At 40.2% G+C, this 22,482-nt stretch overlaps 1 protein-coding gene across 2 annotated transcripts; it reads left to right on the forward strand.

Annotated features, from left to right (window-relative positions):
• Nucleotides 1-1,704: 1,704 nt before the first annotated feature.
• LOC116515097 (arylsulfatase D-like) lies at nt 1,705-20,683 on the forward strand. Of its 2 annotated transcripts, XM_032226999.1 has the most exons (10): nt 1,705-1,946; nt 3,687-3,836; nt 6,305-6,426; nt 8,246-8,368; nt 9,898-10,321; nt 10,783-10,919; nt 17,320-17,454; nt 18,182-18,344; nt 19,209-19,330; nt 19,952-20,683. In XM_032226999.1, the coding sequence occupies exons 1-10, from the start codon at nt 1,900-1,902 to the stop codon at nt 20,317-20,319; spliced, it is 1,791 nt and encodes a 596-aa protein (XP_032082890.1). In that variant the 5' UTR covers nt 1,705-1,899; the 3' UTR covers nt 20,320-20,683. The 2 variants fall into 2 exon arrangements, with proteins under 2 accessions (XP_032082890.1, XP_032082891.1); XM_032227000.1 differs by lacking the exons at nt 1,705-1,946; nt 6,305-6,426 and having other exon boundaries at nt 3,750-3,836.
• The last annotated feature ends 1,799 nt before the right edge of the window (nt 20,684-22,482 follow it).

Here is a 22,482-nt window from a genome sequence, read left to right on the forward strand (position 1 = left end):
GGCACCATGTGTTGCTCTATGGCAATTGCTAGGTAGAAGTAAAAATATGTAATTGTTAAAGTACAATCCCTTGGACATAGGGTGTCAAAGTATGTGCCTGGAATCGTTGGAAGAACTGTGCTTCTGGATTCAGTTCCAAGTGGGGAAAAAGACACTGGAAACATGGAGGTTGCTTGGAAAGATGGTTTAATGGTGGACAGGATCACATGGCTTGAGTCCTGAACAGAAAAGGGGGAAATCACATGCTTCCAGATGTTGAAGAAGAAAAAGAGAAAGAAGGGGCTTGCTGAGAGTTCCTGGGTTTTATATACTCTGTTCGGCCCCCACCTCTCTGTTTCCTGTTCCTGTGTAAGAAATGTATTCTGATTGGTTGTCAGACTCCCAAGGGCAAGCCTTAGCTAACTCTGTAGGTTGTGTGCCTTTTGAGTCCCAAGATTGGTTGAGTTTTCTGATGCCTTGTGATGAGTTTCTGTAGAAGGCTAATCCTACCTTTGTTATGCACAGGCTTTTTTAAATGGCCCATTGATAAAGGTGTGGGCTATTAAGAGAGAGTCTTTTTCCTGCCTAAAAACATGTTTCTCTATTTTTTATCTAAGGAAATATAATATTCTGCCTTTTCAATATTTCCCAGGATATTTTATTTTTTCTAGGAGAAGGGTGGGTGCTAACTTCCTACAGAATATAAAACTTTCTTCCTTGGAAATAAACCAGTTTCAAGATATAGAGAGTTTTGTGGAGAGGTTGGGAGAGATACAAGAAAAGAATAAATTGACAAGGTACCATAGGTAGCACATAAATCAAGAAAATAAAAGAAATGAAAAGAAAAGAGAAAAGAAAGAAAAACAATACATTTAATGATAAATGTTAGAATGCAGGTTTTCAGTGCTGAAAAAGATTGTGTTCTACCACAAAGTCCGCAGAGTAAGATTGTGGCAAGGGATAAATATGATCTGCAAATGCCAAACAATGTAAAAAGAAACAAGATCCAACCAATTAAAGTAAATATAAGAATTCCAGCAGACCACAAGATGGCGCAGATTTGCTACCAAAACGGAAAATGTTTTTTAAGAGATCAGAGTCAAATACCTCTTACAGGACAGAGGAAATAGGAAGAACATTCAGCCTCAGAGTAAATAAGCAAGTAACTACTCACACGTGGTGATTCTCAAATCTTTCTATGTATAGGCACCACTAACTTAAAGCACACACACACACACAAGAGAGAAAACCAAGACTATAGTAGTTTTAATCAAATACCTTTCCGTGAACAGAAAGTATACTGAAAATTATAGAAGTCATCACATACCTACATCTATACAATTTAAGATTACATCGCTAATCTCCCAATCTAGTGTGGTTCTTCAGCCTACTCTGAGTATAGCAGTCTCTACTGCCAACAGACAATCTGAAATTTGTGTCAATCCTTTTAATGCAGATATTACAAAGAAAATAAGGGGACCCTCATTCAGGCAAAATGTATGGCACATGGCTTTTAATTTATGGCATAAATTAATACTATTATAAGAAATCGGATGGTATTTTAGAGAGAGCGAGACCTCAGGGAGAAATCTGATAAATTTGATGGTCTAAAATGTTGACCTTGGAGGAAAAGAATGGATGTGTGAGGGGGGGGGGGGCTGTTCTTTCCCTCCAAAGTCAATCTTAGACTATCAGATTTCTTCCCGAGATTTGCTCTTGCTAAAATGCTACATTTTACTGGATACTGTTATGGGTTGTTTAGTGAAAAGAGCCGTGTCTACACTTTTGCTTAAGAGTGAAGTTTTCTCTCGGTCTCTTAATTAACTCTAAACTTCCTACCTGGAGTTGAAGTCCTCGGCACATTTGCTCAGATTCTGAAGCGAGTGCTGGTTTTCTTCCGGGAAGGAGCAGGCTTTGAACATGGGGATTGCTGAGCCTCTCGTGGGGTCCTTATTTCTGTCTAAAAGGTGGGCTTTAGTCCAAGCTTCCTCGGATCATTACCACTGGTTTTCTTTCTGTGTACACATCTCTTTTTACTCTTTTTTGCCTTTAGCATAATAATGCCTTGCTGCAAAAGTTTACCCAATTGTTTCGTAACATGCTGGATTAGCGAAAGAGAAAAACATACCCTGAATTTCTTTCGTCTTTCTTTCCTTCTTTACCTCTTCTAATCTAGAAAAGCTCTCACTGGAAATTCACTAACGTAAATAGGAGGGGGTGAGGTTAATTAATAAAAAAGTTTTGTAACTCTTAGTTAAAAATGGCTGCTGATTCTACTTGAAAAAACAGATAAAAACAAACATCTGAAACAGATTAAATACAATTATTTTTTCCAGCCCCCTACTTTTATTTGAGCCTGGTATATGTAGTAATAAAGAAGCTGTTTTGAGCATTTACCCCCCCTCCCAAGTTCATCTACACAATTTTTCCTAGTCAGGTTTTGAATAAAAAGACCTAAATGAGAAATAAAATGAGGCTGAGAAAGGAAGGAAGGAAGGAAGGAAGGAAGGAAGGAAGGAAGGAAGGAAGGAAGGAAGGAACAGCAGTTCTCCAAGATTGCTCAAATGACGGCCCAGATTGTTGGGAGCAATATACAGTGACTCTGTAAACCACTTAGAGAGGGCTGTAAAGTGGTATATAACTAAGTGTTATTGCTAAAGGGTTAAAGTAAAGGTAAAGGTTCCCCTTGGACATACCTGCTAGTCATTCCCAACTCTAGGGGGTGGTGCTCACCTCTGTTTCAGAGCCAAAGAGCCAGCACTGTCTGAAGACGTCTCTGTGGTCATATGGACAGCATGACTAAACACCAAAGGCGCACAGAACGCTGTTACCTTCCCACCAAAAGTGGTTCCTATTTTTCTATTTGCATTTTTACATGCTTTCGAACTGCTAGGTTGGCAGAAGCTGGGACATGTAATGGAAGCTCATTCCATTATAAAGTGCTAGGGATTCGAACTGCTGAATTGCCAACCTTCTGATCGACAAACTCAGCCACTGAGCCACCGCGTCCATCTACTATAGTGCTATAGGGTTAGGGTTAGTGATATATAAGTCTATGGACTATTGCTATTGCCATCAGTCCAGTAGTGGGTTCTGGATCGCGTTGTCCACATGGACACATGCAGTGATGCCTCCGCGATGCTCCAGCTGCTCAGTGGAGCATTGCGCAGGTGCTGTACACGCCATGAATCTGTGTGGAAGCGCCAAAGACTTTAAAGACAGGTAAGGAGGGCGGGTGGTACCCGGTGCTCTGGACAGGCTCCAGTATGTCCAGAGCCCATACCACCTGCAATCCACCACTGCATCTAGTCTAACCAAATAAAGAAAGATTAGCAAGATAAAATTAGTTAGATTGAACAAGTACATGCACCTTGCTTGTTTGACAGATTCATGTTACTAAAAGACCATTGTAAAAGTGTTGCAATATTAATTTGATTCTAAATATCTTACTGTATACACAAAATATTTCAAAGAGATACCTGGGATTTTAACAAAATCTTATCTGCAAATGAGAGGATCTATATTTTTCATCTGTTATCTTGAATCTTGAAACTCTAATTGCAGGTATCAACTAATTGTACTAATTATAATAAATTTTGGGTTCCCAAAAACTAAATTCTCATGTAACTTACTTTCTAGGGTGTTTGTGTGTATCTACTTGACATCTTTTTATAAATATTATTTGCTTTCCTTAATTTTGATTTCAGAATCTACTTGGTGACCCTGTTGGCTTTTCTTATATTGCTTCATACCTGTAGAATGGATGCAGTTCTTGATTCTAAGCCAAATATCATTCTGATGCTGGCTGATGATCTTGGAATTGGAGATATAGGCTGTTTTGGTAACACTACTATCAAGTAAAGTTTTCGCAGATTACTTTTTATCACTTTAAAGCTGGTTAAGTAGTTTGACAATGTGCTTTATTGTAAGCTGCCCTGTGAGTATGGTGGCCATATAAATTTGACAAATAAGTAAACACATGCATATACCGTGTTTTCCCGAAAATAAGACGGGGTCTTATTTTATTTTGACCACCCCCCAAATTTTGCTTGGGCCTTATTATCACGGGGGCTTATTGGTTTGGGGTTGCTGGGTGGCTGCTCTCTTGTGAGCGGGCACCCGAAGAGCCCAGCATAGTCTCAGGGGCAAACGGCTGTGTTGCACTGTCGCAGCAGCACAACAAAGCCTCCATGAGGTGACCATGCTCATGAGCAGCTGCCCGGCAACGCCCGTTTCCAGCCGGGCAGAGCATCACTCACCAACCCAGTAATATCCCAAAGATGCTAAGCTGTGTGGCGCTCTGCCCGGCTGGAAAGAGAGGTTGTGTGAGAACTTGTTCTGCCTCCAGCTCGCGTGCCTCCCTGCCTCACCATGGCCAACTCTCCCTGCAGGGCTGGGCCAGGGCAGCGCCACTGCCACCCTGCTGCCGTAACTGCCACCATGCTTCAAGCATAACCAGCTTCCAAACTCTGGAGATCCGCTGCTGAGTCTTCCGGCAGTGGCCGCTCACAGCAGGGCGGCGGCAGTGGGGCGGCAGTGGCGCCCTTGCCCAGCCCTGCAGGGAGAGTTGGGCATGGTGAGGCAGGGAGGCACATGAGCTGGAGGCAGAACAAGTGCTCGCGCAACCTCTCTTTCCAGCCGGGCAGAGTGCCACGTGGCTTAGCGCCTTTGGGATATTGCTGGGTCAGTGAGTGGCACTCTGCCCAGCAGGAAAGGGGTGTTGCTGGGCGGCTGCTCATGAGCGCAGCTGCCCGGCAACCCCCCGCTCCAGCTGGGCACAGTGCCACCCACCAACCTAGCAGTATCCCAAAGGCGTCAAGCAATGTGAGTGCCTTTGCCCCCCTCCCCTGGCTCCTGCGGCTTTGCGTCTTCGGGATATTGCTAGGTTGGTGAGTGGCACTCTGCCTGGCTGGAGGGGAGTTTCCAGGGGGCTTATTATTGGGGAAGGACATATATTTTTGCCCGTAGGAAAAATATGGCATGGTCTTATTATCAGGACTTGTCGTAATTTCAGGGAAACACAGTAGCTTTGGTAAATCTATCCAGGTGTTTCATTTAACTTCATTTGATTTACTTAATTTATTTAATATACTACAGTAAGTCTTATTTGTGTCTATCACTAAGCATAAATACCTACACGTGTGATTATTTAATCTGCTACATATTGCCTTGGTATACCCCAGCTGTCACACTTAGGTTTTGTTATGCATAGAGCCACACACAACCAAAGATCTCCCGAATGAATACTCTTTAGATAGGTTTGATTTCAATTCTCATAATTGCAAATGAGAGCATGTGGAATTATGGAATCCAGAGAGCAGCAGGATAGAAAACATGGCTTCAACCTTCTCAACCTATGCATTTACTTCTATTTTATATTTTGTTTTGCTGTAATTAATCCTCTTTCAGAGCTTAGGATTTTTATAAATAATTTTCAGAAAGTAATGTAAAGTAATTAAATTTAAAGATTTCAATTTAAAGATTTCAAGCCAGTCTGATTCTGAAATACTAAGCCATTATATGTTTATCTATCACATGGAGTCAAAAACAATACTATGATTTAGCAAGATGTGTAACCCAGTCTTTAAAATTTCCCTTGAAATATTGTCTTTAAGAAATGTAAGAAAAACATGAGTTGTTTTTAAGCTATATTTTTTAGGGCAGGAATAAAAAAAAATGCCCTTTTTATGTACTTCCACCAAAAACCTTCCTTGAATGGTTTAAATTGCTTAAAAGCAATTTAAGATAGAGCTCATCAAAGTGGAAAATCATTTTTCCATTCTTTTTTTGCAGTTTTTCTCCTCCATTGTCCTTGATATGCTGATGTAATTTGCCTTAATTTCTCAAAAAAAAAAAAAACCCATCCTATACTCTGGATCTTTCCAACTGCCTTTCCCAGTACATTTCCCTCTTTTTCTGCTTTTAGAGCTGTGGATGATGATACAGCTGGATACTGCCCTATGGAGAATTTTCCAAGGGCAGCGCACTTCTTCCGCCATAGACTTTGTACTCCATAAGAGGCTAAATACATCCTATAGCTTACAGACTCTTCCTTCGCAAGGGATATACATTTGATGCATAAATAGCAGTATAGTATAGATATTCTAAAGTAGCAGTCAGTGAACACAACTACGCGTAGACACAACTTCCAATCTAGCAGACTCTTCAGTTTGATCATCTCTACATGTTGTTGAAAATACAAACATACCAGACAAATCACTTTGGCTATTGCTACATACATTGTTTTACATTTTTCAGTTCTTTTTCTATGACTAGCTGCTTTTTAGCTACCTACTTATATTCACATTTTATATTTTTATTGTAGGACCCCTAACATTGACCAACTAGCTAAGGAAGGAGTGAAACTTACTCAGCATATTGCAGCAGCCTCACTTTGTACCCCAAGTAGAACAGCTTTTCTGACTGGCAGATACCCCATCAGATCAGGTAGAGGGGTTTTTTTATCATAAAGTTGGATGAACTTTATACATAAACCAAATATGATATAAAGGATTTAAGGAATGGGACTACCATAATGTAACAACAACATAACAAAACAGACCTTCCGCGTAGCCCTTAAAACCTGGCTGTCCCGACAGGCCTGGGGCTAAAGACTTCAACCCCACTCGAATAGTATGACTGTTGCGCTTTTTAACGATGTATTGTCTTCATGTGTGTAACTTGTTTGTCCTTCCCTCCCCTTGAATTGTGAGCCGCCCTGAGTCCCCTCAGGGAAAAGGGCGGCATACAAATAAAGTAATCAAATCAAATAAAACAACTGGGAAAGGGGAAATGTATTTGATGCCACAAAAACCTAAGGTAACAGAGCTGTGGTGGCACAGTGGTTAGAATGCAGTACTGCAGACTAATTCTGCTGACTGTCAGGGGTTCAAACCTGACCAGCTCAAGACTGACTCAGCCTTCCATCCTTCCGAGGACTCAAATTGTTGGTGGCAATGTGCTGATTCTGTAAACTACTTAGAGAGGGCTATAAAGCACTGTGAAGTGGTATATGAGTCTTAAGTGCTATTGCTATTGGTATCAATATTGAGAACACCCACAAGGAAGAACACCCTGTAATGTTCATTAATGTCCTTGTAATTTGATAAAGTTTTTGCATGTTTTAGTTCTATGGCATGTATTCCTTTGACCATCTTTTACATGCTCCTTGGGGATGCTGATCTTCAATTCTCAATTATTGTTAAAGTCAAATGTTCATTAGTTCAAGCAAAAGACCACCACCCATTGCAAATCATAAGACAATTCATAGCCATTCATAGTCTAGGCTGCACAGTACCATAGTCTACCACTATGCTACATATTGCATATGTGTATTACATTTTCAATCATTGGCATTGATGTAGACATCTAGCTCGTTAATGGAAAAAAGAAAATGTAAAGAACACTTCTGATTATTCTTTCTTCTTCTCATTTCTTGTAAAGGCATTTAGAAACAGCCTGAGGGAAGTTATGAAAGACTTGAGTTAAGGAAGGACTTGAACAAATGATTACACAGTCCAGAGATCAAAGCCAAACATGAGACAGAAACTCAAAATAATCTGAGCTTTCCCTTGTTTAGTATAAAATAGGATCAGAATTAAACTTGGACAACCTTTCAAGATTCCTATACTGGGGTTTGGATATGTTCCTTTTAACTGTGGTATTAGAATTCAGACTTTTATCTTCTTGAGGTACTTTTATCTAGCTTTACTTCCAAGAACATCTCCGTCAGTGTTCACCAGAAATAAACAGGATAATAATTCCCCAACTTCTAAACTTTCCTGGGCATTAGTGTGGGGCTGGTCATTTTGGTTGAAAACTTTGGGAGTCATTATCCTAATTAAACTGAAAGATACCAGCATGGAGAAGATTGGTCTAGTGATTTTGTAGTCTAAGTTTTGTGTTTGATCTGGATCGATTGTAATAATTTGCAAATTATTACAAAACCAATGCAAATATTGTACTGATGAATACATTTGTCTGATGAATCTGATGCAAATTTACTGTTTTGCTTTAATACCTTCCTGAAGTCAATAAAATGAGTAGAGCATAAGTGTCATGAAAACATTAACCATTTCCCTTTTATTTTGAAGGACAAATCATATCTTACATTGATGAGTAGTATAATATATGCAAAGGTCCTGAGTAAATGGGGAGTTACATGGCTACATTCACTCAATCCATTTGTGGAATTGGATATATTTTAATTAGAAAGTGAGAATACTGTTTGTTACAGATTACAGGTAAAATGAACTTCTCTTTGCAGGCATGGCTTCAAGAAATACCTATCGAGCTTTGCAGTGGAATGCTGGCTCAGGAGGACTTCCAGTCAATGAGACAACTTTTGCCAAGATGCTACAACAGCAAGGCTACGCCACAGGCCTTATAGGTTTGTAGAAAGTTATTATAAAGTCTCTACATGAGTGTTTCTCAATCCATTGACCGCATCAATGCTGGCTAAGGAATTCTGTAAGTTGAAGTCCATACGTATTAAATTTCTGATTTGTAAACTGGTAGAGTGATTAGACAACAATATTTTCCTCATTAGCAAGCCTTTTAATTAAAGTAGAATGAGATGATATCAGCTTCACTAGACAAGACCAGGAAATCACCGCCATAAGAAGGCTAAAATTATTGATATGGGTTATAATAACAAAACCTTTCAAGTCTCATTGTGCTATGCCTCAACCATCTGCTTATACTCTAATGAATTAAGGAGGTTGACTGCATGGGTCATTTCCAAATATTATCTCATTTCTTGAGATTATTTTTTTTGCCTAACTAACAATTCTTGAATATTTATGTCAAGGCCAACATTCTTACTCTCTACAAATAATAGGATGTGCATAGCCATATTTAAATAAGAACATAGAAAAAAACTGCTAGATAAGATTAATGGTCCTTCTGGTTCTCACCAAGGTCAACAAGATGTTGCTGTGGAATCCACAAGGTAGATAAAAACTTAATAGTTTCCCAACCCTCTTAATTATCTATGTTAGGACAAGGCAAAATATACATAGTTTCCTCAGCCTGCACCAGAGTAATACATTAACAACTGGCCATAAACATAGAGGCAAGACAGTGTCATGTTTCACATGTATGGCTATGAGCATTGTGAGGAACATGGATAAATTCTACAATTTACTCAGTCATGTAGGCATGGTCATAATTCCACAAAAATAGAGGAAAATGAGAGACAGGAACAGATCAAGAGGTAGTTTCTTATACGTTTCAAAAAAGTTTTTATTAGATGTTAAAAATGGATGTGTGTGGATGGTATATATACATATACCATCCATGACATATATCATCCAAATAAATTGATTAATGCACAAATCTGCAAGGATAATTATATATTTTCTTCTGGTGGCATAGTAATATGAGATATTTTGTAAGAAACTTCATTGAATGCTAACATAATTCTGGGAAATAAAAAAAAACTGCCTGATAATTGATTTATGTTTGTAACTAAACCTAAAATCATCAGATTTAGCATTATCTAAATAGAATATTTATCATAGAACAACTAGAAGTATAAAATATCTTCTCAAGTCTTAGCTGTTTTGACCATAAATTCTTTATATTATTTCATCTCCATAAAAATGAGTGTATCCTTTAGAAGTGGAGACCTGAAGAATTCACTCTCAGTTGTATCATGAAACAAGATCATCAAGTTTCCCCTTATAATTTCCAATACAAATATACTTTCTTTGCAGGAAGGTAACATAGTAGGTTTAATTTATGATTAAAGAATAGTAGAGAAAGAATGTAATGAGACCATTCTCCAAGAACACAGTTTCTGTCATTTTAAATTTAAATGGAGATGGGGAATATTTTTGGAGTATTGTATTTACTGGGTACTGAGATTATCACAAAGAACAATTCAAATTAAGTAATACTTTCCCTTTTGATTTTCAGGGAAATGGCATCAAGGTGTAAACTGTGATACTATCGATGATTATTGCCACCATCCTTTGAATCATGGCTTTGATTATTTTTATGGCATGCCCTTCACACTTTTGAACAATTGTCAGGATAACAAACCTCCAGAACTGGATAGAGCCTTTCAAGCTAAACTATGGTTCTATACTCAAGTCATTAGTTTTGCAGTACTCACATTGCTTATTGGAAAAATTACTGGGTTGGTGTACATTCCTTGGAAAGTGGTCGTCTTCCTTGCTTTGTTTAATTTTCTATTTTTTGCTTCATGGTACTCCTGCTATGGTTTTGTGAAATACTGGAACTGTATCTTGATGCGCAACTATAATATCACTGAACAGCCTATGAAACTGGAAAGAACAACTTCTATTTTACTAAATGAAGCACTTTCTTTTATACAAAGGTAATAAATAGATCTATCTAAATATCAAATACCAAAAGTACAGGTGGTCCTCTACTTAGAACAGCTCATTTAATGATGGTTCAAAGTTACAACGGCACTGAAAAAAGTGATTTGTGAGTGTTTTTTGCACTTACAACCGTTGCAGCATTTCCATGATCATGTGATCAAAATTCAGATGCTTGGCAGCTAGTTCATATTTATGAGAGAGTTGCAATGTTCTGAGATCATGTGATCCCTTTTGCGGTCTTCTGACAAGCATATTTGATGGGGAGGCCAGATTCACTTAACAGTCATGTTACTAACTTAACAACTGCAGTAATTCACTTAGCAACGGTGGCAGGAAAGGTTGTAAAATGGGGCAAAACTCACCAATATTTTGGTTCATTTGCGGTCGTAAGTCAAGGACTACCTGTATTGAAATTTGCTAAATGGAACCTAAATGATCCTATTATTTGTTTAAGGAAGAAACACAAGCCATTTCTCCTGTTTGTTTCGTTTCTGCATGTCCATACACCTCTGTTTACAACTGAAAAATTTGTGAGAAAGAGCAAACATGGTATATATGGAGACCATGTAGAAGAACTGGACTGGTTGGTAGGTGAGTTGCTTCTCCTGCTAAACTATTCTCAAGAAGGATTAAAATGTGATTAATCTACTATTATATAAGCCTCTACCATTTATTTCCTGTTTTGGACAGCAATATTGTCTAGAATTCCTAATTTATTTCTGACCAGTTAGAAGAAAAAAGAAAGAATAAGAAGTGGTTGGGAATGTCATTTTATATATTTCAATTTTAAGATGTAGTTGTGTGTGTTATGATGTCTGCACTCAATCCTTCAGTGTGTTACTTTCCTAATGAAATAGGGAGTTGTCTTAGGGTTATAGGCAAGATAGAAAGTTTCCTTAATGGTACCACATACAAGACTTAGAATAACTTTATTGTCACTTTGAATGTACACTAATCAGCATACATTAAAATGAAATTTTGTTGCATACAGCTCTCAAAGAGTCACCACCTGCAATATATACTACATGAACATGACAAAATAAATAAATAAATGCAAAGTTTTGCAAATATCCTCATATATGACACAAAGAAACAACACAGTCTAGTTTGGATATACAGGTGAAACTCGAAAAATTAGAATATTGTGCAAAAGTTCATTTGTTTCAGTAATGTAACTTAAAAGGTGGAACTAATATGTGAGATAAGACTTTTGCATGATATTCTAATTTTTCGAGTTTCACCTGTATACATGTATAGGGCAAGAAAAACGACTGAGAATGCTGCTATTGCAATACAGACTGGCTCATCTCTTTTGCTGTGCACATCTAATGAATAACCACCCAACACACCTACTCCGTGCATATTGTATGTAGCCTGAATTTAATCTAAGAGACATCTTCGAAATATATAGCCAAAAGTTCTGCAATGTTTTATTGAGGTTAAATGAGCTGTGATTTTCCTCAAGCTGGAAATCTATTTGCATCTAAGCAGGGGCACAAAGTTGACAGGCTAAATTGCTCCTTAATTAATTGCTCCTGTAACTTTATTAAAATACTGACCCACCCACGTCTGTATCATAACACTATTCAACACAACCTTGAGGGTTTACAATTTTATTAGGCTTTGTCACTCATGACCTTAGAGAAGAGTTGGGTGATTAGGAACAGTTTCACAGACTTCATGCAAACAGAACAATGCATCTCCAACTAGGAACTTAGTAGCTCTACAGTTCATATTCCAATTGGTGAGCCAGGAGGAGAGTCTTCCCGGGATTGTCTCTGGCCTTTGGAATATTCTCCCTCTCACACACATAGCGCTCACTCTCCTAGCCTTCCAGAAAGATTTGAAAACATGGCTTTGCTGTTTTGTTTGCGGCTTACATATTTGCGCATGTGCGAGCTTGGAATGGCTGCTCCGTTTCTTGCTCCGTTTCAAGCTGACGGAGAAAATGCTGGGAAACCTTACAAGCGGGCGGCATAACCCTTTGGATGGGTCCCCGGGGATGACTGAGATCTGGGGGACCCGAAGAGGCCAGTTTGCTGGGGAGGTCTTCACTCTTGCACGATCCCAGGCCTCGCAACCTTCAGCGGCTTCACAGCGATCTCTGCCGCTTGATGGCAGCGACGGTGGCAGCATATGGATGATGGCGGCGTTTTCTACCAGCCCCCGGGGCTTGCGACATCTTCTGACTTCGTATGCCCGGCCTGTTGAGCCCCTGGAGACCCTTTTGCACAGCCATCACCCTGAAGGGGAGGAGAACGACCTGGGCACCCACCGAGGACAGGCGAATTTGGGTGGCTGGCTGCATTTGCCACTGCCATGGCCCTTCCGGACGCCCCTCCCCCCCCCCCGCTGTTTGATTCAGCCTTTACACCAACGCTGCCACCTTTTCCTTTTCCTTCCGTTTTTTGCTTGACTGGACCTCTTCCCTGGGTGAGTTTCTCCTTCAGCCCATCATCGCTGCTGTGGAGCCTTTTTCTATCCCACCTGCTTGCCATGTGGCTCCTTTCCATCTGGGCTTCAGAACATTCAGTCTCCTTTAACTGTAATTCCAGGGCCTCTGAACTTGCTGCTTCAGCCTCAGTCGCTCTGACTATCATTATTCGCGACTGCCTCTGGAATATTGTTTCGGACAGCACTTGTTTAATTCCATTCATTGCAGTGCTTTGGACTCTGGACGAGTGGGGGTGCTCACAGTGTGTAAGAAGGCCCTCTGCTCCCCTCAACTGCCCCGGACTCTTTGGACCTTCCCAGACTTACAGGAGAGGGGGATACGAGATATTCCCTTGTACGCCTCCTTTGGACCATTGCTGGGTTTCAGTCACTTTAACCATCTTGAACGTTAAGAGCCATTTGCACTACTTGAACTTGCACCTTTTTTAACAGCTGCGCAATCTTCCTTTTTTCCCTCTTTTTCTTTCTTTCTCTTTTTTTCTTTCTTTTGTATGGGATATGCATGGGATATGCATGTGATTGAGTGAATGATCCCACTTTTATTAACCTATTATTATTGTATTCTGTGTTTTTTAATTACTACGTGGGGACTGCTTGGGTGAACGAATGAGTGTGTTTGATTTGGAGGACCTGCCAAGGAACGCGGGGGTCATTGGAGTGGCTGGGGGAATTACGGACACGGGAGTGGGCCGGAGCATTACGGTCATAACAGGGAGGGGCAGATATGGCGGGGACTTTAGGGCTGGCCATTACCGGGGAAGGAGGGCTTGCTACGTTACAGAGATCCCTCCTTCCGGCCCTATGAGTCCCACTCCAAGGCCAGATGGCGCGAGTAATCAGGACCCTGGTCTCAGGCTGTTGTCGCTAAATGCCAGGTCTGTAGTTCATAAGGCTCCTCTCGTCCAGGAGGGCAGACCTGGCATGTATTACTGAAACCTGGCTGGGCCCGGAGGGAGGAGTCCCCCTCATAGAGATGTGCCCAGAGGGGTTTCAGGTGCTCCATCAGCCGAGAGCTCAGAGAAGGGGTGGGGGTGTGGCCATTGTTATCCGAGAGTCTCTAGTACCTCGTAGGATCCCTGCTCCGGAGCTTGTCAGGTGTGAGCCCCTGCTGGTGAAGTTGGACCTCAAGGGTCAAGTGGGCTTGCTGTTAACGTACCTGCCTCCCAACAGCGTTGCAGCAGCCCTCCCCTCGCTCCTCGAGTCGGTAGCCGAGCTGGCAACTGAGTTCCCCAGGCTCATGGTTCTGGGGGATTTCAATTTGCCTTCGCTCGGTGAACACTCTGATGGAGCGCAGGAGTTCATGGCTTCCATGACAGCCATGGGCTTGACCCAAGTAATTCGGGGCCCCAACCCACTCAGCGGGTCACATGCTCGACCTCGTATTTCTCTTGGAGCAGTGGACTTGTGATCTTGGTCTGAGGGGTAGTGAGATCGTACCCCTGTCGTGGTCAGACCATTACCTACTGAGGCTTGACTTTTGGAGACCAAACCCCCACTGTAGGGAGGAGGAACCGACCAGGCGGTTCCGCCCCAGGCGACTTATGGACCCGTCGGGTTTTCAGACGGAGCTTGGGGTCATTCCTGATACTCTCGCCCGCAGTCCGGCGGAGACTCTGGTTGCTGCTTGGAATTCAGCAGCGACAGGGGCTCTTGACCGGATTGCGCCTTTACGGCCGCTCCGAGGCAGTGGATCCAGGAGGGCTCCTTGGTTTACTGAGGAACTCCGGGAGATGAAGCGCCGAAAGACACGCCTAGAGCACCGATGGAGATCCAGAAAATCCGAGTCGGACCGAGCACTTTTAACATCTAGCATCAGAGCTTACATCCGGGCAATTAGGACGTCCAAAAGAACATATATTGCCTCTCTGATTGCTTCCGCTGAGTCGCGCCCAGCCGCCTTGTTCAGGATAATCCGTTCCCTCTTAAACAAGAGGGATACGAGTGATCCTTTGCAGGGCAGAGCTGAGGACTACGTCCAATTCCTCGCGGATAAAGTTGCTCGGTTTCGGACGGACCTGGACTCCAATCCCGCAGTACCAGCTGAGGCACCAAGGGATAATCTGGTAGAACATCACTGGATTGATTTTCAAGCTGTTACCCCTGAGGACGTGGACAAGGCCATGAGAGCTGTAAGTGCCTCCACATGTGTACTGGACCCGTGCCCCTCCTGGCTAGTTGTTAACAGCAGGGAGGTGACACGGGGCTGGATCCAGGCGGTTGTTACCACCTCCCTTTGGGAGTGGGTCTTTCCCCCCGCATTAAAGGTGGCGGTGGTGAGACCCCTCCTGAAGAAACCATCTTTGATCCAGCCATCCTAAACAACTATCGTCCAGTCTCCAACCTCCCCTTTGTGGGGAAGGTTGTTGAGAAGGTGGTGGCCTTTCAGCTCCAGCGGTCCTTGGAGGAAACCAGTTATCTAGATCCCTTCCAGTCTGGCTTCAGGCCTGGCTACAGCACGGAAACCGCTTTGGTCGCGTTGACCGATGATCTCTGGAGAGCCAGGGATGGAGGTCATGCCTCCATCCTAGTACTCCTTGACCTCTCTGCGGCTTTCGATACCATTGACCATGGTATCCTTCTGCAAAGACTGCGGGAGGTGGGGGTGGGAGGCACTGTCTTACGGTGGTTCTCCTCTTACCTCTCGGACAGGTCGCAGTCAGTGTTAGTTGGAGGGCAGAGATCGACCCCTAGGCCCCTGAATTATGGGGTGCCGCAGGGTTCGGTCCTGTCCCTCCTCCTCTTTAATATCTACATGAAACCGCTGGGTGAGATCATTCGACGGCACGGGATAAAATACCACCAGTATGCGGACGATACACAGTTGTATCTGTCCGCCCCGTGCCAACTCAATGAAGCGATGGACGTGATGAGCCAGGGCCTGGAGGCTGTTAGGGACTGGATGGGGGTTAACAAGCTTGTTCTCAATCCAGATAAGACCGAGTGGCTGCTGTGCTTCCCTCCCACTAATTGGCCAAGTGTTCCATCTCTCAGGCTGGAGGGTCAAATTGTATGCCCCTCAGATAGGGTCCGCAACTTGGGAGTCCTCCTGGACCCCCAGCTGACTTTTGAACACCATTTGTCAGCTGTGACCAGGGGGGCATTTGCCCAGGTTCGCCTGGTTCACCAGTTGCACCCCTACCTGAACCGGGAGGCTCTCACAACAGTCACTCGTGCCCTTGTGACCTCTAGGCTGGAGTACTGCAACGTGCTCTACATGGGGCTGCCCTTGAAGAGTATTCGGCAACTTCAGCTTGTCCAGAATGCGGCCGCGCGAGCAATCGTGGGTGCGCCTCGTTTCTCCCACGTAACACCTATCCTCCGCGAGCTGCACTGGCTGCCTGTTGATCTCCGGATTCGCTTCAAGGTGCTAGTTGTCACCTACAAAGCCCTTCATGGTATTGGATCTGGATACTTGAGAGACCACCTGCTGCCAATTACCTCCACTAGACCAATAAGATCCCACAGACTAGGCCTCCTCCGAATTCCATCAGCCGCCCAGTGCCGACTGGCGACTACCCGGAGGAGGGCCTTCTCTATGGCTGCTCCGACCCTGTGGAACGAACTCCCCGTGGAGATTCGTACCCTCACTACCCTCCAGGCCTTCCGCACAGCCCTTAAAACCTGGCTGTTCCGACAGGCTTGGGGCTAAAGACTTCCAGCCCCACTCCGAATGGTATGATTGTTGTGTTTTTAGTAGTGTATGGTCTTTTTGTTCTGTAATTTGTTTGTTTTCCCCCTCCCTTGAATTGTGAGACGCCCTGAGTCCCCTCAGGGAAAAGGGCGGCATACAAATAAAGCAAATTCCAAATTCCAAACAAAGTCCCAAGGCACCTAAAGGACACCCGCCCCCTTTAATTAACTTTTAACATATATGCATTTTTAAAATTTTATATATACAGTTTCTATGTTTTAATATTTTGTTCATTGCGAGGGTAAGAGGGAATTTCAAAAATTGATAGAGATAATTGGCTAGACTAGATTAGATTAACTTTAGCTCAAATTAGATTGAAGATAATAGGTCAATAGACAGACAGATAGAAAGATAGCGATGGAGATGGAGATAGAGATACTTTTCAGATCCAGCATTTCATTCCTAGACTTTTTACACCCGTAATTTAGAATCAATAGATTTCTGACTGTTGGATTCCCAAGCTTAAAGATTGATATCTGTTTGCCATCTTGAGGGCTTACTAGCATAGTTGTGATGTCAGAAGGCAGTTTCACACAGGGAGAATTTTCTGACTGCAGAATAATTTCTCTTTGTACTGACTATCTCCTGTGTTGTATCAAAGTGACCCAAGGGTCCTATTGTTGAGGAGCAGCATTTGATAGATCCTGTTAGCTTCAGAAAAAGAATTCACAAATAAGGTTTGGGATCTAAGTTAGGGATGGCAAATTCACAGGATTGTTTTGTGGAAACAATGTCTTTGTAAAGGGAAATATGGTGAGCACCATGAATAGTTAAAATATCACTTTTGTTATTCTTTGAATACTTCTGTATAATTATTTATAATTCTTTCTCTCTCTTGCCATGCAGGTCAGATTCTTAATGCTGTTGACAAGGAAGGCTTGCGAAATAGTACCTTTGTCTACTTTGCTTCAGACCATGGAGGCCACCTGGAAGGTCAAGAAGGAACAATACAGGTTGGGGGTTGGAACGGCATTTATAAAGGTGAATAAGACAGTAAGATTGTCTATCTTCATAACTAGAATTTTGGAGGTCATTCTTCTTCTGCCTATATTCCAGGATCAGTACATAAGCATACCCAGTGATGTTCAAGTGCACATTTCTTTTTTCATTGAAAGCCTCTGCAAATTTGTATCTCAAGAAACTAAGAAATCCTAGGCTGAATGATATACATGAACAATACCTTCTGCCTGGCAGCACAATAGATATTTATAAGCATGAATGTTTAAAAATATAGGAATAAAAAGTGATTCAGATTATAACTAAAACGGATAAAGTATTTTGTTTCTTTTCCAAATTATTTTACTCAAAATGATTAAAATAGAAGATAAAAAGTTAAACAATATTTATTCTTTTGTATTTTCTATTTTAATCTTGTCATCTAAAGTAAAAATTTGAAAGTATACTTATTTGTTTCCATTGATTTTCAGATGCTTCAGCTCAAGGGAGCTGTGAATCTTTCAGTTGCCATGTTAATCATTTACAAAAGTTTCAATTTCATTCTTTCAATCTGTGGTGGATCGTAATCTTTGTAATGTTTGAAGGAATTTGGACATGCTGATTCTTTTCAAGCAATTGTTCCAACACTTGATTTTCAAAATGAGATCAAACATTATTGTCTGTAAATATATACAATATAAGATTACAAGCCAGTTTAGCATACTTGTCTGTTTCTGCTAATAACTGCAATTATCTTGTGTCTCTAACACAGGGGGAAAGGGCATGGGAGGCTGGGAAGGAGGTATCCGTGTTCCGGGCATAGTTCGATGGCCAAGAATGTTGCCGGCAAACATTGCTCTTGATGAGCCAACAAGCCTCATGGATATTTTTCCCACAGTGATTCATTTGGCTGGAAAAGATGTGCCCCAGGACAGGTATATAATTCTTATTGTACCTATATTTAAATTATTAATAAGTTATCCAGCAATGATCCAATAATTTCTCTATTAAAAATATGCAATAGAATCTTGTTTCTTCTGTCCTTCTTTTGAAATCAATGTGTATTAACAGGCAGTTCCCAGATATCATTCCTAAAGTATTCCTTTAAAGAAATTGCTCTTTGCCATTTACTGAAATTGCTTAACATAATCTCCAGTATATCTAATACATTATCTAGGATTATGAGTATTACACGGACTGTGATTGTATATGTGCTGAAAACATTTTCTGCAGTTTCTTTATAATACTGGTGATGCTGTAAAGCTGTTTTCATCATATCTATACCATTTTGTCATCTTTGGAAATGTTTAATTATTTATATATTTTAATTAATCTTTTGTTCCCCTGCTGAAAACTGAAACACAGTTTGTCTACTGCATAATACATTGAAAGCTATATTACTTAACCTTAGGAACTTTAAGATATATTGATTTCAATTCCCAGAAATCCCTAACCAGCAAGCTGTCTGCAGAATTCTGGAAGTTGAAGTCCATATATTTTGAAGTTGCCAAGATTTAGAAACACTAATTTAAAGTAATGTTTAAGTGACATAAAGTATGAAAATTATACTTTTCTCTAAAAGAAAGATTCTATCCAATTTTTTTCTTTAAATATTATTTTTTGAATATTTTCTTTTAAAATATACAGTTTATATACGCTCCACCCAAACAAATATGTAGATTAACAACATGCAGAATATATATATTAACATACATTAACATACATTTCAACGTATCAGTCTGAATATAGGATTTAATTTACATACTTTTGGTTGCCTACTATTTCCTGTATCACTGTAGAATAATTGATGGACGAAATCTTCTACCTTTATTGCAACAAAAAGTTAAACATTCGGAACATGAATTCCTGTTTCATTACTGTGGAAGTTATTTACATGCAGTACGGTGGCATCAAAAAGACAGTGAGTGAAAAGAGTTCTCCTGCATTTGAAAATATTCCTTTAAAATTGCATACACACATATTACTAGTGAATTATTTATTTAGTCACTAATGCAGCAATAACCATAGAAGACCATAAGTATCTAAAATTACTTTAATAAATTTGAGAAGAGGGTGGGGTGAATGTAATCAGAATTGTGGGCAAAATAAGAACACTGAAAAACAGGAGGGAACAAATATATTGATAATTATTTATCCTGTAAAGTAATACCTAAGGCTAATGCGTAAATAACTTAATACTACTTTGTACATGAGAAAATGATCAAAACCAATGCAAAATAATTATTTTGTAGATAGGTTCAGACTTCTTTGACTATGATTTGTTGAAGAAGCCATGGTTTATACATGACAGTGACAGTCTTCGTACAAGAGACAAAGCATGTTGAGGCTTAGTACAAAATATAAATCACATTTGTATCCTAGTTAAAGAGCTTTTTGCACGATATGAACAGGGATGAACACTTTTTGGTGCTGGCAAGAATTTTTTGTTTGATTTGCAAAATGAAAATACATCTCTATATTCTTCATATCCCATCTTCATAAATATTTTGATACTGTTTGTTTAATGTTTTGTTTCCACCAGGTGGTGCTTTATGGAAGGCTCATTACGTGACACCAATATTTTCCACTGAAGGTGCAGGGGGTTGTTATGGAAAAGGAATCTGTCCATGTTCTGGAGAAGGCATCATCCATCACATTCCTCCTTTGCTATTTGACCTCTCAAGAGATCCATCAGAGGCCATGCCTTTATCAAAGATCACTGAACCACTCTTTCAGGAAATTCTTAAGAAAATAGATGAGGCTGTGGAGAAGCATCGCAGAACTCTTACTCCTGTCCCACAACAGCTCTCTTACTACAACATCATTTGGAAACCATGGCTCCAGCCATGCTGTGGGACATTTCCATTCTGTTGGTGCGACAAGGAAGGTGCTAACATCCATTCAAATTAATAGAGACTACCCAAAAATTATATTAAATGAAAATTAAATTCAAAACTGAGAATTTCAATTAACATTATGAACTTCTTCAATTTGATTTTTTTTCAATTAACCTTTCTATCTTTTTGGGGATAACAGTTTTTTTAAAAAATATTGAGACAGTACTGGGGGAATCATCACAAATTCCAATCATGTATATTTTACCAAATGGTCTTAATAAAGCTTTTTGCAAAGCGCTTAGCCAACCAGTTGTTAGACTGGTTGAATCACACCACAGAAGGAAACTTTTTTAAAAATGTAAGATGTTTCACAAGGCAACAATGGAAGTGTGCACCGAATCCAATAGTTGCAACCTATATGTATTTAGTGCCTCTGTGCAACATGAAAGAGGATACAACCAGAACATCTTAGCTCTTAATCTGGTAATCTTTCTCTTCTTTCTGTCCAGACTTTATATTAAGATAGCAAAATTGATGAGCAGACAGTAAGCATATTTTCCTTTTATCTTTTATAAAAGTTAATATTACCTAGCTTGTTATTCAATTACTCTTTTGTAATCTGTGCAAATAAGCAGTATCAGTAAGGCCAAAAAGAAGGTGAAAACATTTGTCTTTAAGGATTTGTTACTAAACTAAAAGCCAAGCTTAAGGAATGTAAATTTGGTATTTAGTATTTATTAATGCTTATAGGCCGCCCTTTTCCCTGAGGGGACTCAGGGCGGCTTACATAAAATAAGGGGGGGGGGCGTATACAGACAATAGACACAACAATACATAGAAGTAAAATAATAAGCAACATTCATTCATCATTCGGGTGGGTAAAGCAAACAAAGGAGTCAGAAATTATTGCCTTGAAGCTGTCTGGTCAAGAGCATGTTATACAGCATAGACAAGTGATTCAAATATTAAACTTCTGAATTTACAAAGGGAAATAATGATGAGGATGCTTTTCTAATAGAAGAAACTATTTGTAACTCAGTATTGGACTATGAAATAAGGAGTGCTTTCTCAGTTGTTTGCAGATGTTTCACTCCCCAATGAGTAACATCCTCTGTGTAAGTTTCTGTTGTAATTTGTCCTATATTTATTCTCTTAAAAAGCAGGAAGAATCATAATACTTTTAAAGTTTTTAAAATAAAGCTTTTCATCCCAAACATGGGGAAGAAGTGGTGTTAGAGGTGAGAACTATTCCATCTGTGCAAACAGAAAATGCACCATATTGTAAATAGGTAGAGCAAAACAACCTGGATGGTGAAATGCAGAAAATAGCAAATCACGATTCTTGCTTGGTTCAAAAGTGGTTCAAAAGGGGATGTGAGAAGCCAGAAGAAGAAGGAAATGGAAAGTTAAAGAGCTTCAATTACCAAGTATTATTTAAATATTCTTCAAACTTTCGTTCTCAAAAAAGTGTTATCACCAACTCTGATAGTTGTGCCATAAACTGGTAAAATGTTTATATTTTTCTTCATCAGCTCTTATCTACAATTTAACTGAATGCATATCACCTAGAATGGGATTCAAATAATATTAATGTAAATTTGCATGGTTATGATTTTAAAGTAACACTAATTATTTTAAAGTAAAGCAATTGCCATTTTGTATCCACCTGTGCAATATTAATAAATAAAAAAATGTGTTATGGTTTTTGAATAATACCAAGTACATTAAATAAAGTTTAAAAAAACTTTTTCTTAATACTTGTATTAGTTACAGAACTATATAGAAAAATTTAGTACTGTTTCTAGTAAATTTACATTGGAAACAAGGACAGCTTCATTTGAAGTGTTGCTTGCTTGAGAATATACACATTCACAGTTAGTAGCAAAGTTATGACAGAAATGCATAAGAAAGGAAAGCTAGACTCAGGCAGAAATGAATCACGAATGACCATTTCTATATATTTCTATCAACCTCTGCAAAAATTCACTTCCATTGTTTTTGGGTTCTCACCTTTTATAGAAAATCATTTGAGAAAAAAGACTAGCAATGGTTAAGCCTTTGGTTTTAGAAGCTGAACTGAACTTGAATTCAGATGAGCAGAAGTGAAAGAGTTGAACTGGGTAGCTCTGCTTGAACCTGTACAAGCCAGAAAACATTTTTACACAAAATATGGAAAGGCAGGTACAGGTTTCCTTTCTATTGGAATGGGAGAGAGAGAGGACAATATGTGCCTGAA

The sequence above is a fragment of the Thamnophis elegans genome, chromosome 11, assembly GCF_009769535.1.
Source record: "Thamnophis elegans isolate rThaEle1 chromosome 11, rThaEle1.pri, whole genome shotgun sequence".
Taxonomy (NCBI): Eukaryota; Metazoa; Chordata; class Lepidosauria; order Squamata; family Colubridae; genus Thamnophis; species Thamnophis elegans.